This window comes from Orcinus orca, chromosome 16 (assembly GCF_937001465.1).
Source record: "Orcinus orca chromosome 16, mOrcOrc1.1, whole genome shotgun sequence".
Lineage (NCBI taxonomy): Eukaryota > Metazoa > Chordata > Mammalia > Artiodactyla > Delphinidae > Orcinus > Orcinus orca.
In genome coordinates, this window is record NC_064574.1 from 4,931,734 (window position 1) to 4,956,097 (window position 24,364).

The 24,364-nt window shown below is 46.1% G+C and overlaps 3 protein-coding genes across 4 annotated transcripts; 2 read left to right on the forward strand and 1 right to left on the reverse strand.

The window, feature by feature from the left end:
• Positions 1–844: 844 nt before the first annotated feature.
• On the forward strand, positions 845–10,730 carry PRELID3B (PRELI domain containing 3B). 2 transcript variants are annotated; one of them, XM_004282321.3, is made up of 6 exons: positions 845–1,069; positions 4,965–5,133; positions 6,292–6,381; positions 6,821–6,891; positions 7,012–7,114; positions 8,655–10,730. In XM_004282321.3, exons 1-6 carry the CDS (start codon positions 1,038–1,040, stop codon positions 8,772–8,774), a joined length of 585 nt encoding a protein of 194 aa, XP_004282369.1. In that variant the 5' UTR covers positions 845–1,037; the 3' UTR covers positions 8,775–10,730. The 2 variants fall into 2 exon arrangements, with proteins under 2 accessions (XP_004282369.1, XP_033266304.1); XM_033410413.2 differs by lacking the exon at positions 845–1,069 and adding an exon at positions 1,436–1,782.
• A 504-nt stretch (positions 10,731–11,234) lies between these two features.
• ATP5F1E (ATP synthase F1 subunit epsilon) lies at positions 11,235–15,302 on the forward strand. The gene is made up of 3 exons (XM_033410414.2): positions 11,235–11,499; positions 13,588–13,714; positions 15,153–15,302. The coding sequence occupies exons 1-2, from the start codon at positions 11,468–11,470 to the stop codon at positions 13,709–13,711; spliced, it is 156 nt and encodes a 51-aa protein (XP_033266305.1). The 5' UTR covers positions 11,235–11,467; the 3' UTR covers positions 13,712–13,714; positions 15,153–15,302.
• Positions 15,303–17,344: 2,042 nt separating this feature from the next.
• TUBB1 (tubulin beta 1 class VI) lies at positions 17,345–23,902 on the reverse strand. Its single transcript, XM_004282320.4, has 4 exons — positions 23,659–23,902; positions 21,199–21,307; positions 20,432–20,542; positions 17,345–20,321 (listed from the first exon to the last, which is right to left on the reverse strand). Exons 1-4 carry the CDS (start codon positions 23,713–23,715, stop codon positions 19,243–19,245), a joined length of 1,356 nt encoding a protein of 451 aa, XP_004282368.1. The 5' UTR covers positions 23,716–23,902; the 3' UTR covers positions 17,345–19,242.
• Between the last annotated feature and the right edge of the window lie 462 nt (positions 23,903–24,364).

Here is a 24,364-nt window from a genome sequence, read left to right on the forward strand (position 1 = left end):
CCTTGCCCTCAAGGGCTTACATTTGAGCGGAAGTTAAACAAATGAACAGGATGATCTCAAAGAGTGAGAAGTGCTAAGAAAAATGCAACAGGATGTGTGTCAGAGGAACTAAAGTTTAGAGGAGCTGCTAAGGAAGGGTGATAAAGGAAGGGCGGGCGCCACTGACAGCTGAGCTGAGAGCCATCCTGTAAACCCCGGGCCAGCTGGCTTTCCACCTGTTCCATTGAGCACTCGTGCTTCCTAACTACACCCTCCACTGGGCACTAAGCGCACTGTCTGATGTTAGCTTCTCCGGTGTACTCTGTGTCTCTTCTCCCCGCCGAGGGGCAAAAACCTCCGGGAGGGCAGGTGGCACGAGCACAGGGCTGACTGCCTGCTTGGCTGGTTGCTTGCTTGGTTGATCGCTTAGCTGGTTGACTATGGACCCTCCACAGCCTGGGGTGAGACAGCAGGTAGGAGGAAGTTTCTAACGTGGCACCATGAACATTTGCTCAAGTGAACCCCGAACACACAGGAGATGTCAGTGTAAGAGGGCCGATTGGATCCGTCAACAGTCCTCGTAACGCCAGGCGAGCTCGGGCCCGGCGGGAGCGAGGAGGCGAGGAGGCAAGGAGGCGAGGCGGTCGGACGGGCTGGCGGGCGGCGCGCACAGGACCCAGCTGGGCCCGGCCCAACTCTGCCCAGAGGTCGGCGTTCCCGCCGACGCCCGCGAGGGGGCGGACCGCAGGTCGCGTGCCGCGCCTGCGCAGCACAGCTCCCGCGCCGGCGGCCTCGAGCGTCGCCCTCGGAACTGCGCCGGCGCGGTGCGCCTGGCGCTAAGGGGCGGGGCTTCGTTGCGCCGCGCGCAAGGCTGGGGCAAAACCCAGGCCGGGATAGGGCGTGGGGCAGCGCGTCGGGACGTCCCTCGCGTCGGGCCCGATGGCGCGTGCGCATTGGGCGGCCGCCGGGGAGGCTGAGGGGCGGGGCCGGGGCAAGAGTGGCTTCCTTGCCTCGCTGTGCCCTATCGCCGCCCGGACACCGCGCGGGCCGCCGGCATCATGAAGATCTGGACTTCGGAGCACGTCTTTGAGTACGTTTGGGGCGGGGGCAGGTCGGCGGGGGGCATGGGGTAACTGCGGGGTGGGAGGGCAGGCCGGGCCCGGAGTCGCGGCGAGGCCGGGGCGGCCCTCAGGAAGCTTCCAGGCGTCGGGCCTGGTGGGGGAGCTGGGCCCGAGCGCCTCGGAGTCCTGGGGGCGGGGACGAAGGTCACGACCCTGGGGACGCCCCAGGAATGGGTTCCCAGGAGAGACGACCCGTCCGGGAGGGGGCTGGGGAAGGGGCCCTGGCGGCCTGCCTCCCGTGGACGCTCTTTTGCGGGGCGGGGGCGTCGTCGAGCACGAGGTCCCTGACGGCACTGGGGGTGGGACAGGCGCCCCGTTGCCACATGGGGCCTTGCAGAGACCTGTGAGTCGTGGCCCCGAGGATCGTGGGCTGTCGAGAGGCTGGTCGCTCCAGTATCTTCGGGTGGAGTTCCTTGCTTCGGAATGTGGACTTAGGGCGAGCTCAGGCGACCGCGCAGCGGACCTTTTCCGGCAGCCCGTTGACCTGAGGAGTTAGAATTTACGGCCTTGAAATTGGAGTCCAAGGTCCAGCACTGGCTCCAACAAGCTGTGTGACCTTGGGGTTACGCATTTTCGTCTGAGACATGGAAGACGACGACGGAGGTGTCGTCAGGGCCTGACAGCGCTGAGATGTCTTTGAGGCCATGTTCATTAACATCTGTTGGTTAGGGAGGAATGTTTGGTAAGGAAAATAGGTCTTACACCAGTTGGATGTTGGGAATTAAATTCCCTTCTGGTTCCATGATTCATTGTACAAAAGAACCATGCATTTATTCGCCTGTATCATTTTTGCCTGAACAAATTGTTGATCATTTGTCTCATCACTCTTTATTGACTAATCTTTTTTCTTCTCACCCATTTGAAATGCTACCTTCCTCCTAAGACGCTTGTGATTTATATTTTAATCCATTTCTGAGCTATCTGTTCTATCCCAGTGGTCTGGCTGTTGTTGCCACACTGTTTTAATTTTTTTAGCTTGGCAGTATGTTTTAGTTTATTTCCAGGGCAATGTTTAAAACAAGTTGTAGGCTTTTCACACACTCAGTGAATCAGACACATGCAGGAGTCCACTGGATCCTGGAAGGTAGAGAATGTTAGAATCAGGGGGCAGATTTCTTTTCTCCCTAATGTTTACAGTCTTTCTGGGGGAAAGAGCCTAAGTTTGTAGACTTTCCAGTGTTCTTTAACCAGGTCACATTCTTCACTACTCTGTTTCAGCCATTGGGATCATGGATGGTTTCTTCTTTGCAGTTCTCTTCTGGGTTTAAATGCTTGAGAAGTTCTTGGCACTCCTTAGAATTTTCTTCCTTAACACTCTTCTCCCTAGCTTGTTTCCTACCCCTCCCCACTCATTTGGCCCTCTTCTTTCATGTTTTCCTCTCTTCTTACCCTTCAGTGTAAATGTTCAGTGAAATTCTGTTGTTGGCCTTCTTGCATTTCATCAGGGACTATTAGTCTTTCTCTTTTTGTTGCATGTTTTTCTGAAATTTGATGAAAGCTCTGGGACTGTCCTCGCAGAAAATAGACATATTCACATAAATGCTCTGTGTTTCCTGGGAGAAGAAGCCCTGATCCTGATTCTCCCCAGATAATGTGGACTTTTTAATCAAGGTCCCAGCTGATACACACATTTCTGGCACCCAAATCTGTACCTTGGGCTCCAGTCTTTCTTGAACTTAAAATCCTTATTTTCAGGTCTTAGCAGGGTATCCCTACTCACATGTCCTGCAGGCTCTTCAGACTCAGCATCCCCGAAAATGAAGTCATTTATCTCCCCTCTCAAATTTTATGCTTTCCCTGTGTTTTCCATCTTAAGGATGTTACTAACTAACGACATCTAAGTCATCATTCTGAGTCTTTCCCATCTATGATTTTCCAGTGCTTCCTTCTGAGGCCTAGCATGTAGTTGGCATCAGTTGAAGTCATTCATTGATTCCTTCAACAAATATGAAGGCCCACTAAGTGCCAGGCGCTGTTCTTCGGATTGGTTCCACTTTGGTAAATAAATCAAGACACTGTTGCTGCCTCGGTGGAGTTAACAGTGTTCCCCACCTCGTTTTATAGGTGAAAAAATTGGACAGCTCACCAAGCACGACCAGGTTCTACTGACTGACTGTCCTTTGGGGCCATCTTTGAATGTCTTGCAGTGTGAAGTCTTTTCACATGATTTCATTAATTTAGTTAAAGTGAATTACTGGAAGATGGTTAATTGTAATATGCATCCTTTGTGATTTTTGAGCTAGTCGTGTTTTATAAAGCAGTCTTCGTCCAAGCTAAGTCAACGTCAACGTTTTCAAGTTGGCTCAGAGAGGAGAGAATGACTGACTTAGAAATAATGCATAACCACCCCGAAGCCTTGCAATTATTAATTTTTTCAAGGAGGTGGGGGAAGAGATAAGTGCGTGGAAGCCACCTCCCCATGGTATATGACTAGATGGAGACAGGGAAGGGTTCATCCGATTCTCATTTTAGATAGTTTTCTTGGTAGCAATGAGAGTGCTTGGCCCCTATCACTTCTACTTGTGGGGACTGTTTAGCTTTATGAAGTAGCTCCGCTTATATACCTGCACTGTTTGCTGAATAAGGCTTGAGATTAAAAACAGAATGGGGTTCATTTCTGTATAATGTTAGAGCAAAAGTGAAGGCATTATGAGCAATGTTACTGGTTGTCCAGGATTTTGCAAAATGAGTGAGGCTGAGATCTTCCTTTTGTCCACGAAAAGTTGTCAGGCTTAGTTCTCTGAAAAGTTGAAGTAGATTACTGCCTACTTGTTTTGCTTTTGTTTTTTTTAACATCTTTATTGGAGTATAATTGCTTTACAATGTTGGTGTTTTGCTTTTCGAAAAATAAAAAGTCATGCTGTGTGGTTTATCGGTAAGTGTAGTTTGAAACACCATCTCCAGATCTTGTCTTTCCTTTCAGTGAAGACGTGTAAAATCAGTCACTTTTAAGGCTCATTGTAGTTAATAAGAAGCTCATTTGAAATGGATATCTTTGGTACAAGCATGTTGTTCAGGTAAGTTGTGAAGAGAACAAATGTACATCACATTTTGAATCACCCAAGTACATGTGCTTTTTGACGAATATAAAGATGCTGCAAGTTCCATGATATTATTACCATCTCGATCCTAGATGACAAGCAAATGCTTATTAAGAGAGAATATTAGAGAGTGGCACATTAGGAGCACCTTAAAAAAACATTTTATTGTATTGGGTGACCTTTTCAAAACAGAAATCAGAATCACTCTTGAGGAAAGTAATGGATAAAGATTGACTGGAGGGGCCAGTATTATTTATTACCTTATTAGAGAAGAATACATGTTTAATATTATGATATTTAAATCAGTAATGCTTTGGATCTTTTTGTAATTCCTATGAGAATTTGTAGTGCCTATAAGTTCTTTTGCTCTTGTTACTTCTTTATGGCTTCACAGAAGTGGGGTCAGACAAAAGAATAAATGGTATAATAATATTTTTTGCTGTTTGTTTCTGTAGAACATAATTGTAAAACACATTTTTATGAATCAGTAATTCTTAGAAACAAAACTTACATGTGAGAGTGGACACTGGTAAGTGGACAAGGTGACTGAAGAACGGCTCTGTAGCGCCCTGTAGGCTATTTTAACCTTCTGGGCGCCAGCTCTGCCGCATCACCTGTGTGCTGAAAACATACTGAAATCTGCACATGTTCAAAATGTAGACTGAGCCTCCCCAAATCATCTTTCAGTCAACGTTTCAGAAAGTAGTCTTCCCTAGGTAAATTAAGTAAAGTTTAATTGTAAAGACTAATTGGATGGGTTATAAGAATGGTTTCATTTATATGCGTATTTTTTAATGTTTGATTTTTTTATTCCTGTCGGCAGCCACCCATGGGAAACTGTTACAACAGCTGCAATGCAGAAATACCCAAACCCTATGAACCCAAGTGTGGTTGGAGTTGATGTATTGGACAGACACGTAGATCTCTCTGGAAAGTTGCACAGCCATAGACTTCTCAGCACAGAGTGGGGACTGCCTTCTATTGTGAAATCTGTAAGTGTGTCTTTATTCCTGAAGCAATGTGACTGCTGTAGAGAAGTTTTCAAAACCACATTATAATTTCAAATAGGTTGTGGGAGCCGATTCTGAATGTCATTTTTGCATCAGTTCAAATTGTATTATAATAAACTTGAGTTATGAGTGTATAATGAATTGGAAATATTATTACAGTCTTCATGAAGGCACCCGATAAAACCTCCTGAAGGAAGCCAGCTAATGCTCTGTAATCTAAAAGTTTTATTCTGCTTTTCCTACTTTGCCAGCAACTTAAGATGTGGAAGCAGTGGTCTGGTGCTGGTTGTTAGCTGACAGTTGCTGTGGTCAGTGGTGGCCGCGCCTGTTAAGTGAGGAGCATGGTCTCACTTTGCTGCTGCCGTGTTTGTTCCAAGATCTGTTGCTTCTACCTGTACATTTAAAAGCAATTCTATGCCCTTTCAAGGGAGCAGGCTTTAGTGAGCCAGTTTAACCAGCAAGAAAGTGGGCTGCCAGTTTATCGTGATGGGACAGAACCCTGGTATAAGTGGACCCAGTTGTCTGTAGAGATTCTTTTTCTAGAAAGTGGGCCACCTCAGAAAAGTAAAGTACACATTTTCCAACAATTTGCTTCCATTGCACACACCACTGCACTAGATGGTGCGGACGCAGAAATGAGCACGGCTGGGATTGGCTTGGGGTCGGAGCACAGGGAATGACCCTGGATGTGCTGTGTTATCTTCGTCGTGAGGTGGCTGGTTTTCTGTCTGGAGACCGGAGCCACTGCGTCCTCTCCCTTGGGCCGCGCTAGGAAAACACTGACAGACACTCCAAACCTCTCCTTTCTCTACATGCCCTGCTTCCCGAATGTTCAGGCTCACTGTTCCACCCTCAACCTCGGCAGCTGCCGAGTCCTGCCTTGTACTCCGTTCGCTCTCCGCGGGCTGGTTGCTAATCGCCTCTGCTTGTGTCTTGGGCGTCTCATCTCCTTCGTGGTGTATGAAGTCCTCTTACCATTAAACGGGCCTCCTTTCTGACCTTTGTTGCTTTCTCATGTTTTTTATGAAAACAGATTTTTGGTTCAAAATATTAACACATTTTTACGTTCAAATAAAATATTGATACACTTGTTAAGAACTCCTTCTTCCTCTGATTACTAATTCTGAATGTTTTACTTAGCTTATTGGTGCAGCAAGAACCAAAACATATGTGCAAGAACATTCTGTAGTGGATCCTGTAGAGAAAACAATGGAACTTAAATCTACTAATGTAAGTCTGGACTCCCTTTTGTTTTAATTTTAAACTGTTTGGCTTCGTTTTTTCCTCTCTTTTGTAGTTGGTACACAAATGAATGTATGCTCTTCAGCCTGGCTTAGGAAATCAGTACTGAGATGCTGCATCATCTCTGCCTGTTTGCGCTTAGCCTCAGCGCTCTAATGAGCCTGCCTGTTATTTCTAGGAGACGGCACTCAGTAAAGTGCACTTGGCATCGTGTGCATGTTATTACTATTATGATGCTTTTGTCAAATTTATTATTTTTTTAATAAAAAGGAAGCAATGAATAGTGAAAACTTCTTTTTACACTAATATCAAAGTGGTTTACTTGCTGCTGTTTTGTATATTTAGCTAGCAAGGTTTTGGTTTGTGAATTAATTTTGGAAATATTTTTGGTTTCCAAGATGATTTGACTTTTTTTTTAATTCTATAGATTTCATTTACAAATATGGTTTCAGTAGATGAGAGACTTATATACAAACCACATCCTCAAGACCCAGGAAAGTAAGTGAAAAATATTTTAACAAACCTATTTTACAGTGTGTTTTAATTTTTTAATCAAATATTTCTTTGAAAAATGAAAATTAGGTCATCCTGAAGCTGTGTAAATGTGTTTTGTTCCAGAACTGTTTTGACTCAAGAAGCCATAATTACCGTGAAAGGGGTCAGTCTCGGCAGTTACCTCGAAGGCCTGATGGCAAGCACGATATCGTCAAATGCCAATAAAGTAAGTAAGACTGCTCCCCGCTTGCTCTTTGTTTTGTTTTCTGTTTTTTCTTTGGGGGGTGCAGCGCAGGCTTGCAGGATCTCAATTCCCCACACCCCCTGCGGTGGAAGCGTGGAGTCTTAACCACTGGACCACCAGGGAAGCCCCTCCCTGCTTGCTCTTACTCCTGGGTCTTGTTTCTTGGAAGCGCTGTCCTTGTGAGCTGACTCTGAGCCACTGCAGTGCGAGGTGATGTGGGCAGTTGCTGGCACGGGCTCTGGGGTCCAGCCCACCTGCCTTCACGTGCCAGCTGTAACTCTGACCAGCCTTTCACCTTGGGCAATTAATTAAGTGAACCTCTCTCTGCTTCAGTTTCCTGTCTGCGAAGTGGAGATTAATCACCCACCTTACAGGGTTGGGTGCGAAGAGTGAATGAGATAATATGGGAAGACTGTAGCCCTGGGCCCAGCATGGGGGAAGGGGCGGAGCCATGTAGCAGTGCGTCACTGTTGAAAGCATAGATTCCCAACCTTTTTTTCATTAGCTCCCTTCATGCCCAGGTCCACTGTAGATATTTTTCCCCTAATTACCCCCACCCCATGAAATTGTTTAATACTACAGATTATAGATATAGATAAATGGATATATGTCTGTGCTTTATACGTGAAAACAGTGAGATTTTTCTCCACTGCCCCCCAACTAATTTTTGCCTGATTGAGAATGATTTAAAATAAAGTAAGTTCAGAGAAAGAGATGCCTAATGTACTGTTTTATAACACATGTTTAATATAATCGTTCAGCAGTCAAAAGATATTCATAGATGCCTTCTCTGTGTCAGGCAGAGTGCTAGGCTAGACTGGGGATACAGCGGGGAGCAAAACAAACGTGGTCCCTGCCCTCGTGGAACTAAGAGGAAGGCGACATTAATCATACAAAACGTCATTAGGAAAGGAAAAGTACAGAAAGGTATGACAGTGTTTAATGAGTGTTCAGTAAGTGATGTTTCTGCTGAGTTCTGAATGAGGGGTGGGTAGGCTGTGAGGGGCCTGCTAGGAAGCATTCCAGGCAGAGGAGCTGCGTGTGCAAAGGAGGCCCTGAGACCGGAAGCAGGAAATGCTCCTGTTCTGTCCCTCAAGGAACTGCATAGGGTCCAAGAGAGTGGTTGAAGTGGAAGTCAGGGACCAGAGCCTTCAGAGCCTCATACAGGATTTTGGTTTAAAATATGGACATAAAAAGAAAAAAAAGGAGTTCGACCTCACCCCGAAAGGGGAACCATTCTAATCATAAATAAGTAAAGCACCACTGTCATTTAATTGTAGATTCGAGAACATCTTTTGCAAAAATATAAATTAAAATCAGTATATAGATCAAGCCAGTTTCTCAAGGCATTTGATATTTGGTAAATAACGTTAGAGAAAAAAAAGCAAAGGTAAAAACAACCTGTCCTGGTGAGGTTTAGTTATGCTTGTACCGCTTCTCGTTACTTCCTGATGTGCCGTTTATTTGACAGGTGCCTTTGCTCTCACTTGGTAAGAATAAACATGTTGGATTTTTTTTTAAGGGCCGAGAAGCAATGGAGTGGGTAATACATAAATTAAATGCTGAAATTGAGGAATTGACGGCTTCGGCAAGAGGGAGCATAAGGACACCAATGGCAGCAGCAGCATTTGTGGAGAAATGATAATGAAAGTTGATAACACCCAGTTCCCCAGGTCTCTACAAGCTGGCAGTATATTTATTTGTTATTTAAAAAATACAACTATATTTTCGGTAGAATTGTTTTTTTAATAAGCTGAAGAAGGACTATGTGACTTGATCAAAACAAAGAGGTGCAGGGTTTCTAAATCAAAGGGATTGGCTGAAATTAGTGTTGACTGAAATGACTGTCTGATTTTGAGGATTCCAGTATTTATGTAAAAATGTAACAATTTTTGAAAAGTACTTGAAAATTGGTATTGGCTGATCAAACCTCCTTAAGGTAGAGTTTTAAAGCTTTTCATGCATTGGAACTCTACCTGTCTTTGGACCAACCCCAGAACCAAGCAGAGCCACCTCTTACATACCCACCACTGCCCTGCAATAAACTTGGAGAACTTGCATGAGGGAACTCACTTTTAAAGGAGAAACTGTATAGTTTTAAAAAGACATTAATTGTATAAAATAACTTGCTCTGCTATAAACCACCATGAAAAATCACAGTGTTTTAATTTGGTACTCAACATTTTTGGAGTAAAAATTATCATGAAAGTAATAACTGACTCCAACAAAAATATATTTTATTGTGTTAAAGAGTACTGTATTGATTTGCCAAAGTTTTGTAACTTAGTAAATGTATTACCTTCCTTGGATCTGTACTTTATGACTTAGTATGCTGTGTTGTGGGCTGGTTATGTTAACTGAAAAAATAAAGTCATTACCAGAATTTTGCACTACTCTAAACTTAAACAGAAGAACAGCTGTTCACATCTTTTAGCATTTCACATTTGCCTAACTTATCAATTGCCATGTGTCAAAATTGTGGTTCTGTAATTGCTAAAGCATGGTATGTCAGGTTATTTGAATATAATTCCTTTTTGAAGTAACTGTGACCACAAAACATCTTTTTTACGTGAAGAGCTGTACATCATTTGAAATTACTCGAATGATGTCTTGATCTGAAGCATAAATCCCAGGGACTTAATGTTTTTAAATAATACTGTGTCACTGCAGGGGATGGGGGCGGTGGAGAAGAAAAAAGAATAATAGGGTGAAAAAAAAGCATTGACCTAAACTAACCAGTATGTGAATTGCTTTGCAGCTTTTATTTATGGGAAATCCTTGCTTTGGATGCCAGTGAGCAGCTGCAATCTGGAAAACAATCCAGTAAATGTTGTGTTGTTTTGTATTTTGTAGCAGGCAATTAATTATCAACCGTTAAATAAGAATACCTTTGATACTGGGAATTGTTGCATACAGAATATTTTTGTTAAAAGGTGATGAGCTCTTGCCTTTATTTCACAGTACTTAAAGTGATAAACTTCTAGTCAGGTTTCCTATAAAAGAAACCAATTAATATATGTACCTAAACCACAAAAATAGTATACCAGGCTATTTGAAAATTATTGTTTTTCTATTTAAAATATTGTTTAGCTTGCGACTTCTTAGGACATTTGTAAAAGCAAGTTAAAGCCAATAAGGTTTTTGATTATTTTTTGTAACCGGAGATGGTTTTTACAATTAAAATAACATTTCAGCTAAACAAACCATTGCTAAATAATGATATTTAATAATAAGTTGCCCTGTATAACTTCTGAAAATTATACTTGTTCTGAAAAGTATAAGAATACCCTAATGATAAAAAGATTTCTAAACAAAATTTTATCCTGTTTTTTTTTACTCTGATCTAATGACAAAATTCTATAGATTTTCATCTTCCAGTGTAGTTACTTTTCGTTAAGTAGCTCGTAGGTAATGGCTTTTACCTGTTAAAATATAAATAACAGCAGGCATTCGAGAGGACTAAACTGGAGTAGAGTGTTCATGGGTTAGAATTAGACTCTCGGATTATGGAGCATATTATCCTGTTTAATGTTAAAGATGGATCTTATATGAATTAAGAAAAACCTTCCTGTTAATAAAAACTTCCTTTTAACTATGATGTTTTTCCTGATTATAATTTCTTTTTAATAACTAAGGAGCAAAAGAAATGCTTTTCCTTGTAAGAATTCACCTAATTGCCGCGCGCTCGAGCCGGCTCTGCGCCGCGAGGTTGAGTCTCTTAAGCTGGACGCGCTGGGCCTCCTCCCCTCCTCCCTCCGATGTCCAGTTCATTCTCCCCGGCCAGGTTCTGGTGCCCCGGGCCGGCCTGAAACCCTAGGGATTGTCGGGGGGCGGCTCGTTTTAACTGTTAACTCGGGGCGGACATGCTTGAGTGTTGTCAACATGAAGGTCTGGACGCGGCCGTCGGGTCGGGGGGGGGTGCGCCCCGACACCGACCTCAACGCGGCCCCGAGTCTCGCGCTCCCGAAGCTACGCGGCCGCGCGTTCCCTCCAACTCCCCTCTTGCCCCGCCGCCCCGGCCGCCGCCGCCTGAGCCACTACGAAAGCCCGCGGAGCCAATAGGAACGCGCGGCCGACCGGCCCGCCCGCCCGGGGATTGGCACCCGCGGCCCGGGCCGCGCGCCCCCATTGGCTCGCGGAGCCTGGAGGATTCTGCGATGAGACGGCAGAGGCCGTTCGGGAAGGCGGGGCGGGGCAAGAGGCGGTGGGATTGGCAGGCCCGGAGCTCCGCCCCTTCCGCTTCTCAGGCCTGACCTTCCGGTAGCCGGCCTGCACGCTGAGCCGCCCTTAACGGGTCCTCGGGATTCGGCCCGACGCGCCCCCTCTCGCGACATCATGGTGGCGTACTGGCGACAAGCTGGACTCAGGTAGGGCCGGGCATCGGGAGGGGCGGACAGCTGGGGCGCGGGGAGGTCCGGGGCGAACCGGGGTCGGAGGTCACGCCGGGCGCGACGGGGGTGGGGGTGGTCCCGGCGAGTGCGGCCCCAAGATGGCGGCCTGCGGGCGGGGAGGCCGGGTTCATGGCCGTGGGATGGGGGCGCGCCGGGGCCGAGCACCTGTCCGCACCTGCCGGGGGCGCCGCCGAGCATCTGTGCGCCGCCTTGAACGCGCTCGACAAGTGCCGTGTCTTCCCGTGGACGGCGCTTCTCACCCGCGGGGCCTTTGTCCTTTAAGTTACACTCGGTTGACGTTCTAGAAGTAACAGAGCCACGTACAACTTGAGAACTCGAAGGAGCGGAGAGAGGTCTCTGGAGGTAACCACGGTCACCATACCTGGCCGTTCCAGCATTAAGGTGGGGCCTTTTAAAATGGCATATCCATCTTTTATTTAAATTAGCTCCTTGCTCTCAGGTTTCCTTATTGGTAAAATGGCTGAGCCTTCGGTAAGGTGTACAAAGCTCTGCCACAAGGTGAGTGGTGGCTCTTGGGAAGCCAAACTATGGAACCCACTGGAGGACATAGCTTCTGGCGAAATGGAGACACCATGGATCTAGGTGTCACACCTGGTTTCTTTGCCTGTGCACCCAGTTGAGCCGCTCACCTGGCTCAGGTTAACACACCTTGTTGCTTGACTAGATTAAGTAGCACCTCCTAGTAGTGACTGTCTGTGGGTATGTGACTGTGGGCAACCCAAGTGTGTCCTGACTTTCAAGGTCAAGCAAAGTTTTGTACAGTTGGAAGGATGATGGCCCCAGTCAGAGGGACCATGTATTAAGCACCTCCTACGAGACAGGTGGGGCAATCCTGCTCTCCACACTTTGTCTTTCCTCCTCCCTGCCACCAGTGAGGCAAATACTGTTATCCTTCTGCTTTGTTCCATTGTTTTTACAGAATAAATTAGGCCAAAAGATGGAACAGTGTAAAATTCACCAGTTAGTAGGAGTGGAAGCAAGAATTGGAACTCCTATCTCTGGCCCAAAAAAACAAACCTGAAACATGAGAAAATAGTCAGCAGCTCCCTCCCCTCTGTCCTTCCTGTTTTCAAACAGTGTAAAAAGTGAGCTGACATCTTTTGGAAAATAAGATGTTGATGGGAGTCCATCTACCAAACAGGAAGCAGGCTGTTAGATATTTTGCTGGAATTGATGATGTTCTCTAAGGACTTCTCAGTTTAATTTAGAAACCTTGCTTGGGAAGTATTTTCAATGGCAGGCCTGACAAGCAGAATCCAATATTCTCAGGAAAACCTTTAAATAATCAGAAGTAGAGCTGTTTTAATTCAAAATAGTTTTTTTTCCCTCTTTTAATTATGTATACTTTGCCTTGTAAGAATAATAAAAGAAAAAATTTTAAATAGAGAAATGGAAAAAAACCACTCATACTCTCTGTTAACATTTAGGACTGTTTACTGTGCTGTGGGGTTTTTTCCTCTAATATATGCATCTTTTATTTCAAATTAATATGTATTAAAGAGAAAACACTGCAAAGAAGAAAAACCAAAAATCACCTAACCCCAATTAAGACTTTGATACATTTCTTTCTGCTCTTCTTTTTCTTTGTATAGATTCCTTTTGCATTAGTCATTTTTTTAAAATTAGTTAATTAACTTTTTTGGGGGGGGGCTATATTGGGTCTTTGTTTCTGCGCACAGGCTTTTCATTGCGGTGGCTTCTCGTTGTGGGGCACGGGCTCTAGGGCACACGGGCCTCAGTAGTTGTGGCTCATGGGCTCTAGAGCGCAGGCTCAGTAGTTGGAGCACACGGGCCTAGTTGCTCCGCGGCATGTGGGATCTTCCCGGACCAGGGTTCAAACCCAAGTCCCCTGCATTGGCAGGCGGATTCTTAACCACTACACCACCAGAAGCCCTGCATTAGTCATTTTTAAGTTCAGTTCTACAATGATGTACAATCCAACCAAAATGAAAAGTATAGGAAGAAAAACAAAAGCACAGTCACACAGCAAGTCTGGCTGGATCATTGATAATTAGCTTTATATTGTCTCTCGTGTTCCTCCAGCTACATCCGATACTCCCAGATCTGTGCAAAAGCAGTGAGGGATGCACTGAAGACGGGATTCAAAGCAAACACCGAGAAGACTTCTGGCAGCAGCATAAAAATTGTGAAAGTGAAAAAGGAATAATCTGTAAGTTGTTGGTGGATTTAGAGAAAGAGTTGCATCTTAAGTATTTAGAGAGCTTTTAAAAATCAAAATAATTTTAGTTCTGCCTTCTGTCCACATTTGGTCCATCAGCATATCTAGAAGTTAGTTAGTGGGATGATAATGTCACGCATACAGGTTGTGGAAGCCCCATGGCATCATCAAAGAATGTCATTTCGAGGCCCTGACAAGCAGAAGTAACCTGCCACGTTGATTTTCAGTTCATTGAGCAATGCTAGGTAGAAAGCCATCTTCTTTTAATTAAACCTGTTTCATGTGTCTGCACAAAATCAAATAATTCGGAGGATAAACTCCCCACTTTTATAATTGTTACTGGAGTTATGTAACAGTTCAGGAGCATGAAAAATTACAGTTCTTTGAGTTTTTATTTCCCCCACGTCTGCTCATGTTCTCACAAATCACTACTTCCCGAACGTAGGGCTACAGGTACAGGCAAGAGTCCTGCTATTTTATCAAGCAATAAAATCGGCAAGACCTTGCAGTGAATACTGTTTTGCTAAATTTATGTTTTCAGAGTTTGGTTCATTTTACTTCTGATGTTGGCAATGCAAAGTAAGGCAGTTTTGTACAGTTGATAAGTTCAGACTCTTGTGTTCCAAACTATTAAAGTGATTTGATCTCTAAACTGCTTTCTTGACATTATTATTTCGAAGATCAAGCGAGGCAAATTACCGGAAAGCTGTTTTTCAGATTTAATTTTCTTGTTTAGCTTTAAAAAGGCTTCAGACCCGCAGTTGCAGGGAAATGTGATAAATAGTAATCCTCTGGCAGCTTGTGGTTATGAGCAATTGTACTTATTGGAACTGTCTCCCCTAAGCACTTTTCATTTTCATTTTGAATTAGTAAATATTTTATTACAAGTCTGGAGATGCGGTGTTGAGCCCTTTTTCTGGGGCTCTCTGTCTGATCTCATAATTCTGAGGAATGAGACCTGGTTTTAGGTTGGGTTGTTTTGTTTTAACAACGAGCTGAGAAAAATCACCCAGCCTGTGCCTGCAGCATGGCCGAGCCAGACTCCGCATCGAACTCCCTCCACCTTGTAATGTCCTTTGGGCCAGGAAGTAGTAGTGTCCAGCTCCAGTAAGCAGAACAGTGACCATTCTCTATCCATCGTGCTGGGGACGCAGCCCCACCGCCTCAGCATAGGGGATTTAGCGTCTTTTAAAGGCAGAGTGTTTCTTTATTGCAGGGAGAGTGTTTGGTTTTCCTTAGCAGGGAAGTGCCTCTTCGGCTAAGGCAGTGCACATGAACCTGCACTTTTTACAGCTGAGAGCCAGGGTTTATCACCAACCGAGTGAAGTAGATCTGCAGCTCATTATAAGGAAGTTACTTTCCCTATTCGTGTTGGATTTTTAAGAAAACATGAAGGACTGGCAACTTGCTGTTTCTCTTTTCCTCCTAGACCCTGACTACAGCTTGAAATGCTGCATGTTCATGGTGAAGATGTGTGGGCACGTGTTATGGCAGATTGAAAACGATCCCCCTTCGTGGGGGAAAAAAAAACCTGTCTTGTTCATAGATTGACAATGCCAATAAATTAAAGTACAGTTCACTCTTGCTGTTGGTTTTTGGTTTCTCTCGGACTTTTTCTGTTTGGGAACTACCACACCACTGCAGGATTATGATCATATGAACCAGGGCTTTTTGAAGGAGAACAGTGAATTCCCTGGTGGTCCAGTGGTTAGGACTCCGAGCTTCCACTGCACGGGGCACGGGTTCAATCCCTGGTCGGCGAACTAAGATCCTGTGAGATGCACAGCTGAAAAAAAGTTAAAGGGAGAACAGATATCATATCTAGTGACCAGAGGGATCCAGGAGACATTTTTTTTTTTTTTTTTTTTTTTACAAAATTCAAATCACATTTAATTCCACCACGGGAGACATTTTGAAAATGTCTCAAAAGAAAAGGTTCTCTTTTTCGTGACGTAATTGACAGAATTGGGCTCCGTCACTGAGGCTGTCTTGCCCCTTATCTTTGAATTGCAGACGTCATGTCAGAGCAGTGGGTTGGGGTCAGGGGTGGGCCGGGTCGTCTGCTGGCCTCGTCCTGCGCCGGCAGCCGTATCCAGGTGGTGCGATTCAGCAGGCTGAGTGCGAATAATTATGGAAAGCGTAGATGAGAAGAAATGCTAAATTGTAGTATTCATTTTCTATCGTGCACTTCAAAGCTATAGAGAAGTACTATTGTCGAAATTCGCTAAGCACAAGATACTTTTCACATTGTCTTATAAGTGAATCTTTATATTCTGGGAGCACTTCTCATAGGAAACGAGGCAAAGCCGCTCAGCAACATGCGTACCGAGCTGATGGCCGAGCTGACGTGAAAATCTAAGCTTCTGGACTGCAGGTCTAGGGCGTGATCATGACAGCAGGTCCACGGTGTTTTCACGGCGATTCATTTACCTGTTAAATATTTAGGGTTGAAGAATTGTTGCCAGCAGGGTGTTTTTCTCTTTCTTTGAAACTTGAAGGCACTCGGCCAAGTAAAACCCCAAAGCTTACAAAGTTGCAAAGTTAACTGCTTGATTTTTACCTACTTCTGGACATGGAGAGAGACACTTGGACAGGGAATGTTGAAACACCGGTTTAGCTTCTGCCCCAGGACAGGTTCTCAGCTTGGTACTTACGCTAACAATAATTTATCACGGCCACTCCGCCATGCCAAGGATGAGGGCAAGAAAACGCCTTTGCTGTTGGCTTCTGGAGAGGACTTCCTGCCCTGGACACTTGACCTACAGGCTTTATCTCATTCTTGGCATGGGGCACACGAGGAGCTGCAGGGCTGGACAGAAGCAGCCTACGAGCCCCTTGTGCCCTGTACCTCAGGCTGTTGTCCTGCTCTTTTGAAGTCAAGGCCCCTCAGTTGTCATGCTTCCGGTCCCCACAATTAAGGTACCAGGAGGCATCTTTCATTACAGGGACAGGAATAAATGGCTCACAAGGCCGTGGGGCCTTTTTGGTACCAGGCAAATAAAAGTAACTGATAGGCAAAGGGCTAAATTCTTCCCAGCCAATTCAATTAGAGATAAGTCATTCATTCGGGAGGCAAATGGGATAATTAGAAAAGAGACTTAGGGACAGGGCTTGTGGTATGGAAAGGATTAAAAGTCAACTGAGTAAAGGACAGATTCACTGCTCAGTAAAGATTCTTTGAGGCTCTTTCTCTGTGATTAAAAAATCCTGAACCGATACTGTGATGCCCTGCTGGGAGGTGGCAGGACCACTGTGTCCAGATTACCAGGGGGCCCTGATCAGATCTTCTTGTGGGTATTTCACTAACCACCTGAGTGGTTTGTGAGGGATTCAGTCTCTTCACTCACGCAGCGTTCTCGTGTGTGAAGTGAAGGAATCGGACAAGCTCTGAAATTCTGATTCCACCGTCTTGGTCTCCGAGAGACCAATGTCGCTGTAGCAACCACACAGCTAAAGGAATAGGCTCTTCAAAATCACAGGGGACAGATTTCTTTCGGTTTCTAGTGGGGTTTTTGGGGTTTTTTTTTTAATCTATTTCTACCATACGAAAGAGTAGGATGGTGAGATGCATTCTGAAAATATTTTTAACTACTCACATTAATCGGTCTGGACGGTTAGAATTCCAAGAAAAGGAATTTATTTAGTCTGAAATAAAGCAATTTAGCCATTTAAAATTGTATTTCTTTTATTTTAATGATTACTGTTGAGCAAACAAAAATCTTTACAGTAATATAAATCAGCAGGGTTTTTTTTTAATTTAGATCTTTATCCCTTCTTGCATCTATTTAATTGCCTTTTCAGGTTTGAGAAAGTGAAAAAAGTGCTAGAGGAATCGTGTGTAAATTCTTATGTAATCGCAGGTTATAAGTCTTTTTAGCATCTAAGGAAGTTATGAACTTCAAGCTAGGAGTTGTTTAGGTGCAGTTCCTTAAATCTACTTTTAAATCTACTCTTGTTTTTAGTGCTTTTTGAACCACAAGTAGAAAGTATTTAAATTTTTTTTTTTTTTTTGTAATTCTGGAAATAGAAGACTTGTCATGATACCAACAGCAAGACAATTTTCTCTTGGTACATGTTTTAGTTATTCCTCATAAGACTACATGAAAAGAGTGAAGTTTCTCAAAATGAGCTGCTGTCACCCATTCACCGGCTACCTCATTACTGCAGATTACAGAGCCAATCCAGTTGCCTGCAAGTAAATATTTCCTCCTGTCGCCAGCTACCCATGGATCAAATAGGACAGCTCCGTGGTAATTCTAGAAGGCCATTAAAACCCTTGCGGCGCTGGAAGGGATGGCAGTGCTGTATGTCAGGAATAGGTAAACTGTAATTAAGAAGTTATGGATGATCTGATTACGCTTTTGTGTGTCTGGTCCTGTTGTAATGTGAGCAGATTAAAATCATGTAATGGTTAAAGCTGCGTGATCGTGCAAACATGGCAACTTCTGCAAATTAATTTCAACTGTAAAAGTTCCCTAATGAGACGATGTCCTCCGTAACTGCGAAGGACACTGCAGCCACCGCTGCTCAATTCCTGCGTTTGAATGGTTGCTGAGCGCGCCTGTGCCCTTTTAAAGAACAGAGCGGCTGCAGGGAGCTTTCAGGAGGTGATCGCCGCATGAAAGTGAAAAGGGCATTTCGAGATAGCCTTTACAAGGAAAACCAAAGATGATGATGAATGAATTCTCAGAATCAAACATTAATAAGAAACTTAAAAGTATGTAAATACACCTATGTTAAAAGCTAGCTCTTCAGACATAAAGGTCAGAGGATTGAAGTTCTCGAGTTTTGCTTGTCGTTTTTTGTTTTTTTGTTTTTTATTTTTTTTTGCCCGGGCATTTGTGGGAAGGAATGCCACTCTCCTTTCCTCCCTTTTGCCCTTTGCAGTTGGTACGCTGAAATGTACACACAGTCTCCACAATTTACTAGTGGACGCTGAAGCCCATTTACCTCTGCGAACCTCCTGCACACCAAGCAGTCACCTGGCATTTCTGGAGGACGGCAGGTGTGAACAGGTGGGCTGCGGGCAGCGAGTTAAGAGAGAACCTGCAGGAAGAGCCTTAGCAGCCCGGGATGCCGAGTACAGATTCCGGGACGCTTACCAGCGTAGCTAAAGCATTTACAATTTAACCTCAACTGCCGCGGCTCCCCGCGCGTTCACGTGTGGAGCCCTGATGCCTGGCGCGGTGCTAGGCATACAGCAAATAGCTGATCCAGATCTTTAAACAGAGGGAGCGCTTTACCATAAGTTCACCTGGCTATTAAAAAGAAGCGACTAGAGTGGGCAGGGGATGTGAAGCTCTTCAAGGCTAGTCGGTGCCAGCAGAAGACCCTACTGCCCATCAGTACTTCCCCACCCGCGCAGTCCTGTATTGAAGCTAATACTGGGTGGCTGCGTGTGGGTCGCGGTGCTACGGTGCAGAACTGGCCGGGGACGGCCGTGGGGACTCACTCATCCTAGGTGAGAACACTGGACGTGACTCGACGCCGCGGCCAGCCTCGCGCAGCTTCTCTCATGGTTAATGTCCCTTATCTCCTGGTTCCCTTTCTGCCTCGCCCCCGACCTCCTCCTTCTCCTCCGGAACTGCTTCGGCATCTTGAAGCTGTTGGTACTCGGACACCAAATCCTGGATATTACTCTCGGCTTCGGCAAACTCATTGATGTCCATCCCCTCGCCCGTGTACCAGTGCACGAAGGCCTTCCTCTTGAACATGGCCGAGAAGTGCTCAGAAATCCTGCTGAAGAGCTCCTGGATGGCCGTGCTGTTGCCGATGAAGGTGGCCGCCATGCTCAGCCCCCGGGGCGGGATGTCGCACACGGCCACCTTGACGTTGTTGGGGATCCACTCCACGAAGCAGCCGCTGCTCCTGGTCTGCACGGCGAGCAGCTGCGCGTCCACCTCCTTGGTGGACATCCTCCCCCGGAAGATGCAGGCCACAGTCAGGTAGCGGCCGCGGCGGGGGTCGCAGGCGGCCATGGTGTTGCGGGCGTCGAACATCTGTTGGGTGAGCTCGGCCACTGAGAGCGCGCGGTACTGCTGGCTGCCCTGGGCCGTGAGCGGCGCGAAGCCGGGCATGAAGAAGTGCAGGCGCGGGAAGGGCACCATGTTCACAGCCAGCTTGCGCAGGTCGGCGTTGAGCTGGCCTGGGAAGCGCAGCGACGTGGTGACGCCGCTCATGGTCAGGGACACCAGGTGGTTGAGGTCGCCATAGGTGGGCGTGGCCAGCCGGAGGGTGCGGAAGCAGATGTCATAGAGGGCCTCGTTGTCGATGCAGAAGCAGGCGTCCGAGTTCTGCAGGAGCTGGTGCACGGACAGCACGGCGTTGTAGGGCTCCACCACCGTGTCCGACACCTTGGGCGAGGGCATCACGCTGAAGGAGTTGAGGATGCGGTCGGGGTACTCCTCGCGGATCTTGCCCAGGAGCAGCGTGCCCATCCCCGAGCCCGTGCCCCCGCCCAGCGAGTGCACGAGCTGGAAGCCCTGCAGGCAGTCGCAGCCCTCGGCCTCGGCGCGCACCGCGTCCAGCACGCTCTCCACCAGCTCGGCCCCCTCCGTGTAGTGGCCCTTGGCCCAGTTGTTGCCGGCCCCAGAGTTACCTGCGGCACAAGGGACTCGGTTAGCCCGCTGGGGTCGGGGGAAGGGTGTCGGCAGCAACACACCAGGAAGCGCTCCTCTCTTCCCGCTGTAACCTTCCAGGAAAACCTACCGTGGACAAAGCTGTCCGGTTGGAAGAGGGCCCCCAGTCGGCTGGATCGGATGCTGTCCATGGTCCCGGGTTCCAGGTCCACCAGGACTGCTCGGGGCACGTATTTCTTACCTGCGTGGAAAAATAGGAAGAAGTCAGCCAACTGCTGTTTTTCTAAAGGTTAATGTTTCATCAGAGTAGAACCCTGTGACACGGGTCCAGAAGAAAAGAGCCCTCCTTGAAGGTGTCTGTGATAGAAAGACTGGAAATCGTATCTGGGACTGCAGCAGCGATCACACAGATCTGTAGAACGCTGCAGAAATAACTTTCTCCATCGTTGTCCATTTTGTTTGTTGTCTTGCCAGCGACAGGGATTTTGTTCCTATTGGAAATGATTCTACTTTTTATTTAAAATCCAGAAAGGGAGAATTCCCCAGTGATCCAGTGGTTAGGACTGCCGCGCTCCCACTGCCGAGGGCACGCGTTCAGTCCCCGGTTGGGGAACTAAGATCCCACAAGCTGTGCGGCACAGCTGAAATAAAAGTTTTTAAAAATTAAAAAATAAATCAATTCATTAAATAAAATAAAACCCAGAAAGGAAGGTCGGGGCCTAAACTGCTTGTGTTGAGTGTGCCCCCCTCCAGTGACCAGAGATCAGTGACCCTCTAGTGGCCAGTCCTGCCCTCGGTCACTCGGGACATCCCCCATCTGGCGTTCCCATCTCACGGGACCTCCTCTCTCTGCCGCATCCCTGGGGCTGGTGACGGGGGCCGACAGCGAGGTCCTACCATGGGCCTCGTTGTAGTACACGCTGACCCTCTCCAGCTGCAGGGCGCTGTCCCCGCGGTAGCTTCCGGCCCAGTCGATCCCATGCTCCTCGCCAATCACCTCCCAGAACTGAAAGCAGAAGGAGGGGAGGTCAGTGTCCAGAGGGACCCCGACAAGCACCAGGTCGGCGACAGCACATTGAGCAGAAAGACAGGAAGTGAGGGCTCCTGGGCCCGCTTCCGTCCCCAACATGGTCTTGGGGGCCCTTTTCCTAACTGCCCACCCCATGGCGTAACGTACTCTTCACCTCTGCTCACCATGAAGTGAAGATTTTTTATGTCAGCCTGAACTGCTTCAATAAAATGTCAACACATAAAATATTAAATTGGATTTTGCTCCTGTTAAATTCAGGCCCTTGTGTACATTAATGCTGTTCTTTTAGAGTTTCTCATCAGAAGTGTATCTCTAGTTTGGCCTTACAGTGCTTCCCGCTAGTAAAGTATAGATCCCATTACGTGAAAATAAACTGAATTCTTATCTGATTTCACAATAATATCCCCTTTCACTTTGCGGATTTATTTTCATGCAGTTTTCCCAAAAGCCCCCCACTAAGACACCTATGCACGCTTTTAAACTGTGTGCAGTTGGACGATCAGGTATGCGCTCAATTCAGAATTATGCGTAGCTGTTCTCTTGTAACTACCTGAGACATACTACACTTTAAGTCACATTACAGTATCTATGAATGTAGGTAGGTGCCAAGCTCTTTATATGGAATGGAAACAGTTACTGAGATAACCCCTTTTCGTTACCTGAAGGAGCACATAGTAAAGCGCAATGAAAATACATTCATTTATGTTAAAATCCCCAGGGGTGTTTTCCCAACCACATCTTGTAAATGATGGCTCTGATGTGGCCTTGGTCTTATGAACAAGATTACTTTATAGTAAATTATCAGCACTCTTCAGGGTGTTGGAAAAGAAAGAAATTTACGTTCTCTCACACCACAAATTACATGTATGTCTTAAAGCTCTTATGGCCCCAAATAATAAGTAGTTGCTGGGTCTCTAACCACTAGACAACACAGTTCTGGATTCAGAGCTGAGACCCTGTCTAGACCCTCCTCTCCCTCCTGGGGTCCTTTCTCCATCCTGTCTTCCAACTTCAGCGCAGTTGGGGCCCATGCCTCCCACTTCTCCGTGTGTTTCAGTTTTGAACGTCTTATCACTCGGCAAGGAAGGATGACACCTCCTTTGCAAGCGGTCCTTTTCTTTGCCCCGGGTTTTAAACACCTGTATTAAAAGACTTTCATTTTTTCATAGCTGCACTAGTTCCAATAGCCAAAAGTTGGAAACAATCCAAGTGTCCATTGACAGATGACTGGATAAACAGAATGCAGTCTCTCTATAGGATGGACTATTATTCAGCCTTAAAAAGGAAGGCAATTCTGACACAGGCTACAACAGGGATAGACACTGAGGACACTATGCTGAGTGAAATAAGCCACTCACAAAAGGACGAATACTGTTATATGAGACACCAAGAGCTGTCAAATTCATAGAGACAGAAAGGCGAATAGCGGTTGCCGGGGCAGGGGGAGGGGAAATGGGGAGTTAGTGTTTCATGCTACCGAGTTTCAGTTTTGCAAGAAGAAAAGCATTTAGGAGATTGGAGGCCCGACAGTGTGAATATACTTAACATTACTGAGCTGTACACTTAAACATGGTTACGATGGTACATTTTATACCATTTTATCACATTTAAATTTTTTAAAGTTTTAATGCAATTAAATTTTTAATGCAATTCGTACTAGTAAAAGTAATTTCGAAATAGCAAAGAGACAGTTGTTATACAGTAGAACTGATCATCTTAAAATTAGGGTTGGAGACCTTGGGCTGTGGCATCTGTCTTTTAGCATTGGCCAACAGTACCAGGTATTTTTTAGAAAAATTTAAGGGAGAAGGAGAAAAACTTCTATATTCCAGAGGATATATTTTAATTATTTCTGCTGCTGGACCCAAAAAACTTTTAGGTTTACCTCTTTCATTTTCTGTTGCATTTGAAATAAAATAGTAGTTGATCTTTTTTAACTTTATAACATAAACATGGGAGGGAGGGAAAGATATCTTAGTAATACGGTGTAAAAATTTTCCCAAGAAACTTTGGAAAACTGTTTTGAGACAAATTCCTGGTTTTAGATATGAAAAGTTCACTGCTAAAGTGATCAGAGTAAAAATGGTTGACAGGTGTGTTATACACATGTAACTGTCAACAGAATTAACATGAATTAAATTAACCCTTTAAGCCTTTACTATTTCCTGGGTCTCCTGAGCTACAGGTGCCGTTTAATACGTCAGATACCCAGCAAGCGTCTACCATCTGCTGGGCTCCCGGTCCGTCCTGCTAACTTAAGGGATCTTCTGAGTTGGCTGCACTGTGGACCATGGAAAGGCCAGCACTAGTCATCGCACTTTCCTTACCTTGGCTCCGATCTGGTTGCCACACTGGCCGATCTGAATGTGTACGATCTCACGCATCCTTGCTTTGTGCCCAAGGGCAAGATCTTCACAGGGTCCCCAGTCTCTGGGAGAGCCGCCCGTCACCGCTGTGAGCCCCACACAGCTCTGGTCATCGCAGCGATGGGACCAGCTGACCAGGCTACCTCCCAGTGTGACCCGAGGGTGTGTCCAGCCCAGAGGCCCAGCCCCAGCCCTCCCCCTATCATCCTTGTGGAGGGGGAGTTTTTTCCTCTCCCAACACGGCATATTGCCTGGTCATTTCCTAGAGTTCAAGACCAAAGGCTGCCATCGTTCAAGGTGTGTGGAAGTCTGGCACCAGGCCTAGGCCTTCCATGGTGGACTCTGGGCACCAGCGCTGGCTCCGGGCCCCAAGTTGGTGAGGCTCCTAGCTCACTGGGGTGACCAGGACCACCTCCAGAGAACTTTCCCATCCAAGCCAGTTGTATTATTAGAAATCCTGTTGTCTAAACACATCGCTTGACAGATGAGGCCACGAATCCCAGAGCATGAAGTGGCTTCACCACAGTCATACATACGACCACTAAGACGTCTCCCCACCCTCCCTCAAGAACCTGCCATGACTCCCTCGCCTGCAGCTGTGCTTCGTCTGAAAGCCACTGGTGGCGCTGAGGTGACCGTCAGGGGAGCACGGGTGGACAGTTTTTAT

Coding starts and splice junctions, on each gene's coding strand:
- TUBB1 (XM_004282320.4), bottom strand. CDS start 23,715: ATGCGTGAGATCGTACACATTCAGATCGGCCAGTGTGGCAACCAGATC. Junction 20,543..21,198: donor GTACTACAACGAGGCCCATG/GTAGGACCTCGC, acceptor TTTTCCACGCAG/GTAAGAAATACGTGCCCCGA. Junction 20,322..20,431: donor ACCGGACAGCTTTGTCCACG/GTAGGTTTTCCT, acceptor CTTGTGCCGCAG/GTAACTCTGGGGCCGGCAAC.
- PRELID3B (XM_033410413.2), top strand. CDS start 1,745: ATGTTCATTAACATCTGTTGGTTAGGGAGGAATGTTTG. Junction 6,382..6,820: donor TGGAACTTAAATCTACTAAT/GTAAGTCTGGAC, acceptor TTAATTCTATAG/ATTTCATTTACAAATATGGT. Junction 6,892..7,011: donor CATCCTCAAGACCCAGGAAA/GTAAGTGAAAAA, acceptor GTTTTGTTCCAG/AACTGTTTTGACTCAAGAAG.
- ATP5F1E (XM_033410414.2), top strand. CDS start 11,468: ATGGTGGCGTACTGGCGACAAGCTGGACTCAG. Junction 11,500..13,587: donor TGGCGACAAGCTGGACTCAG/GTAGGGCCGGGC, acceptor GTGTTCCTCCAG/CTACATCCGATACTCCCAGA.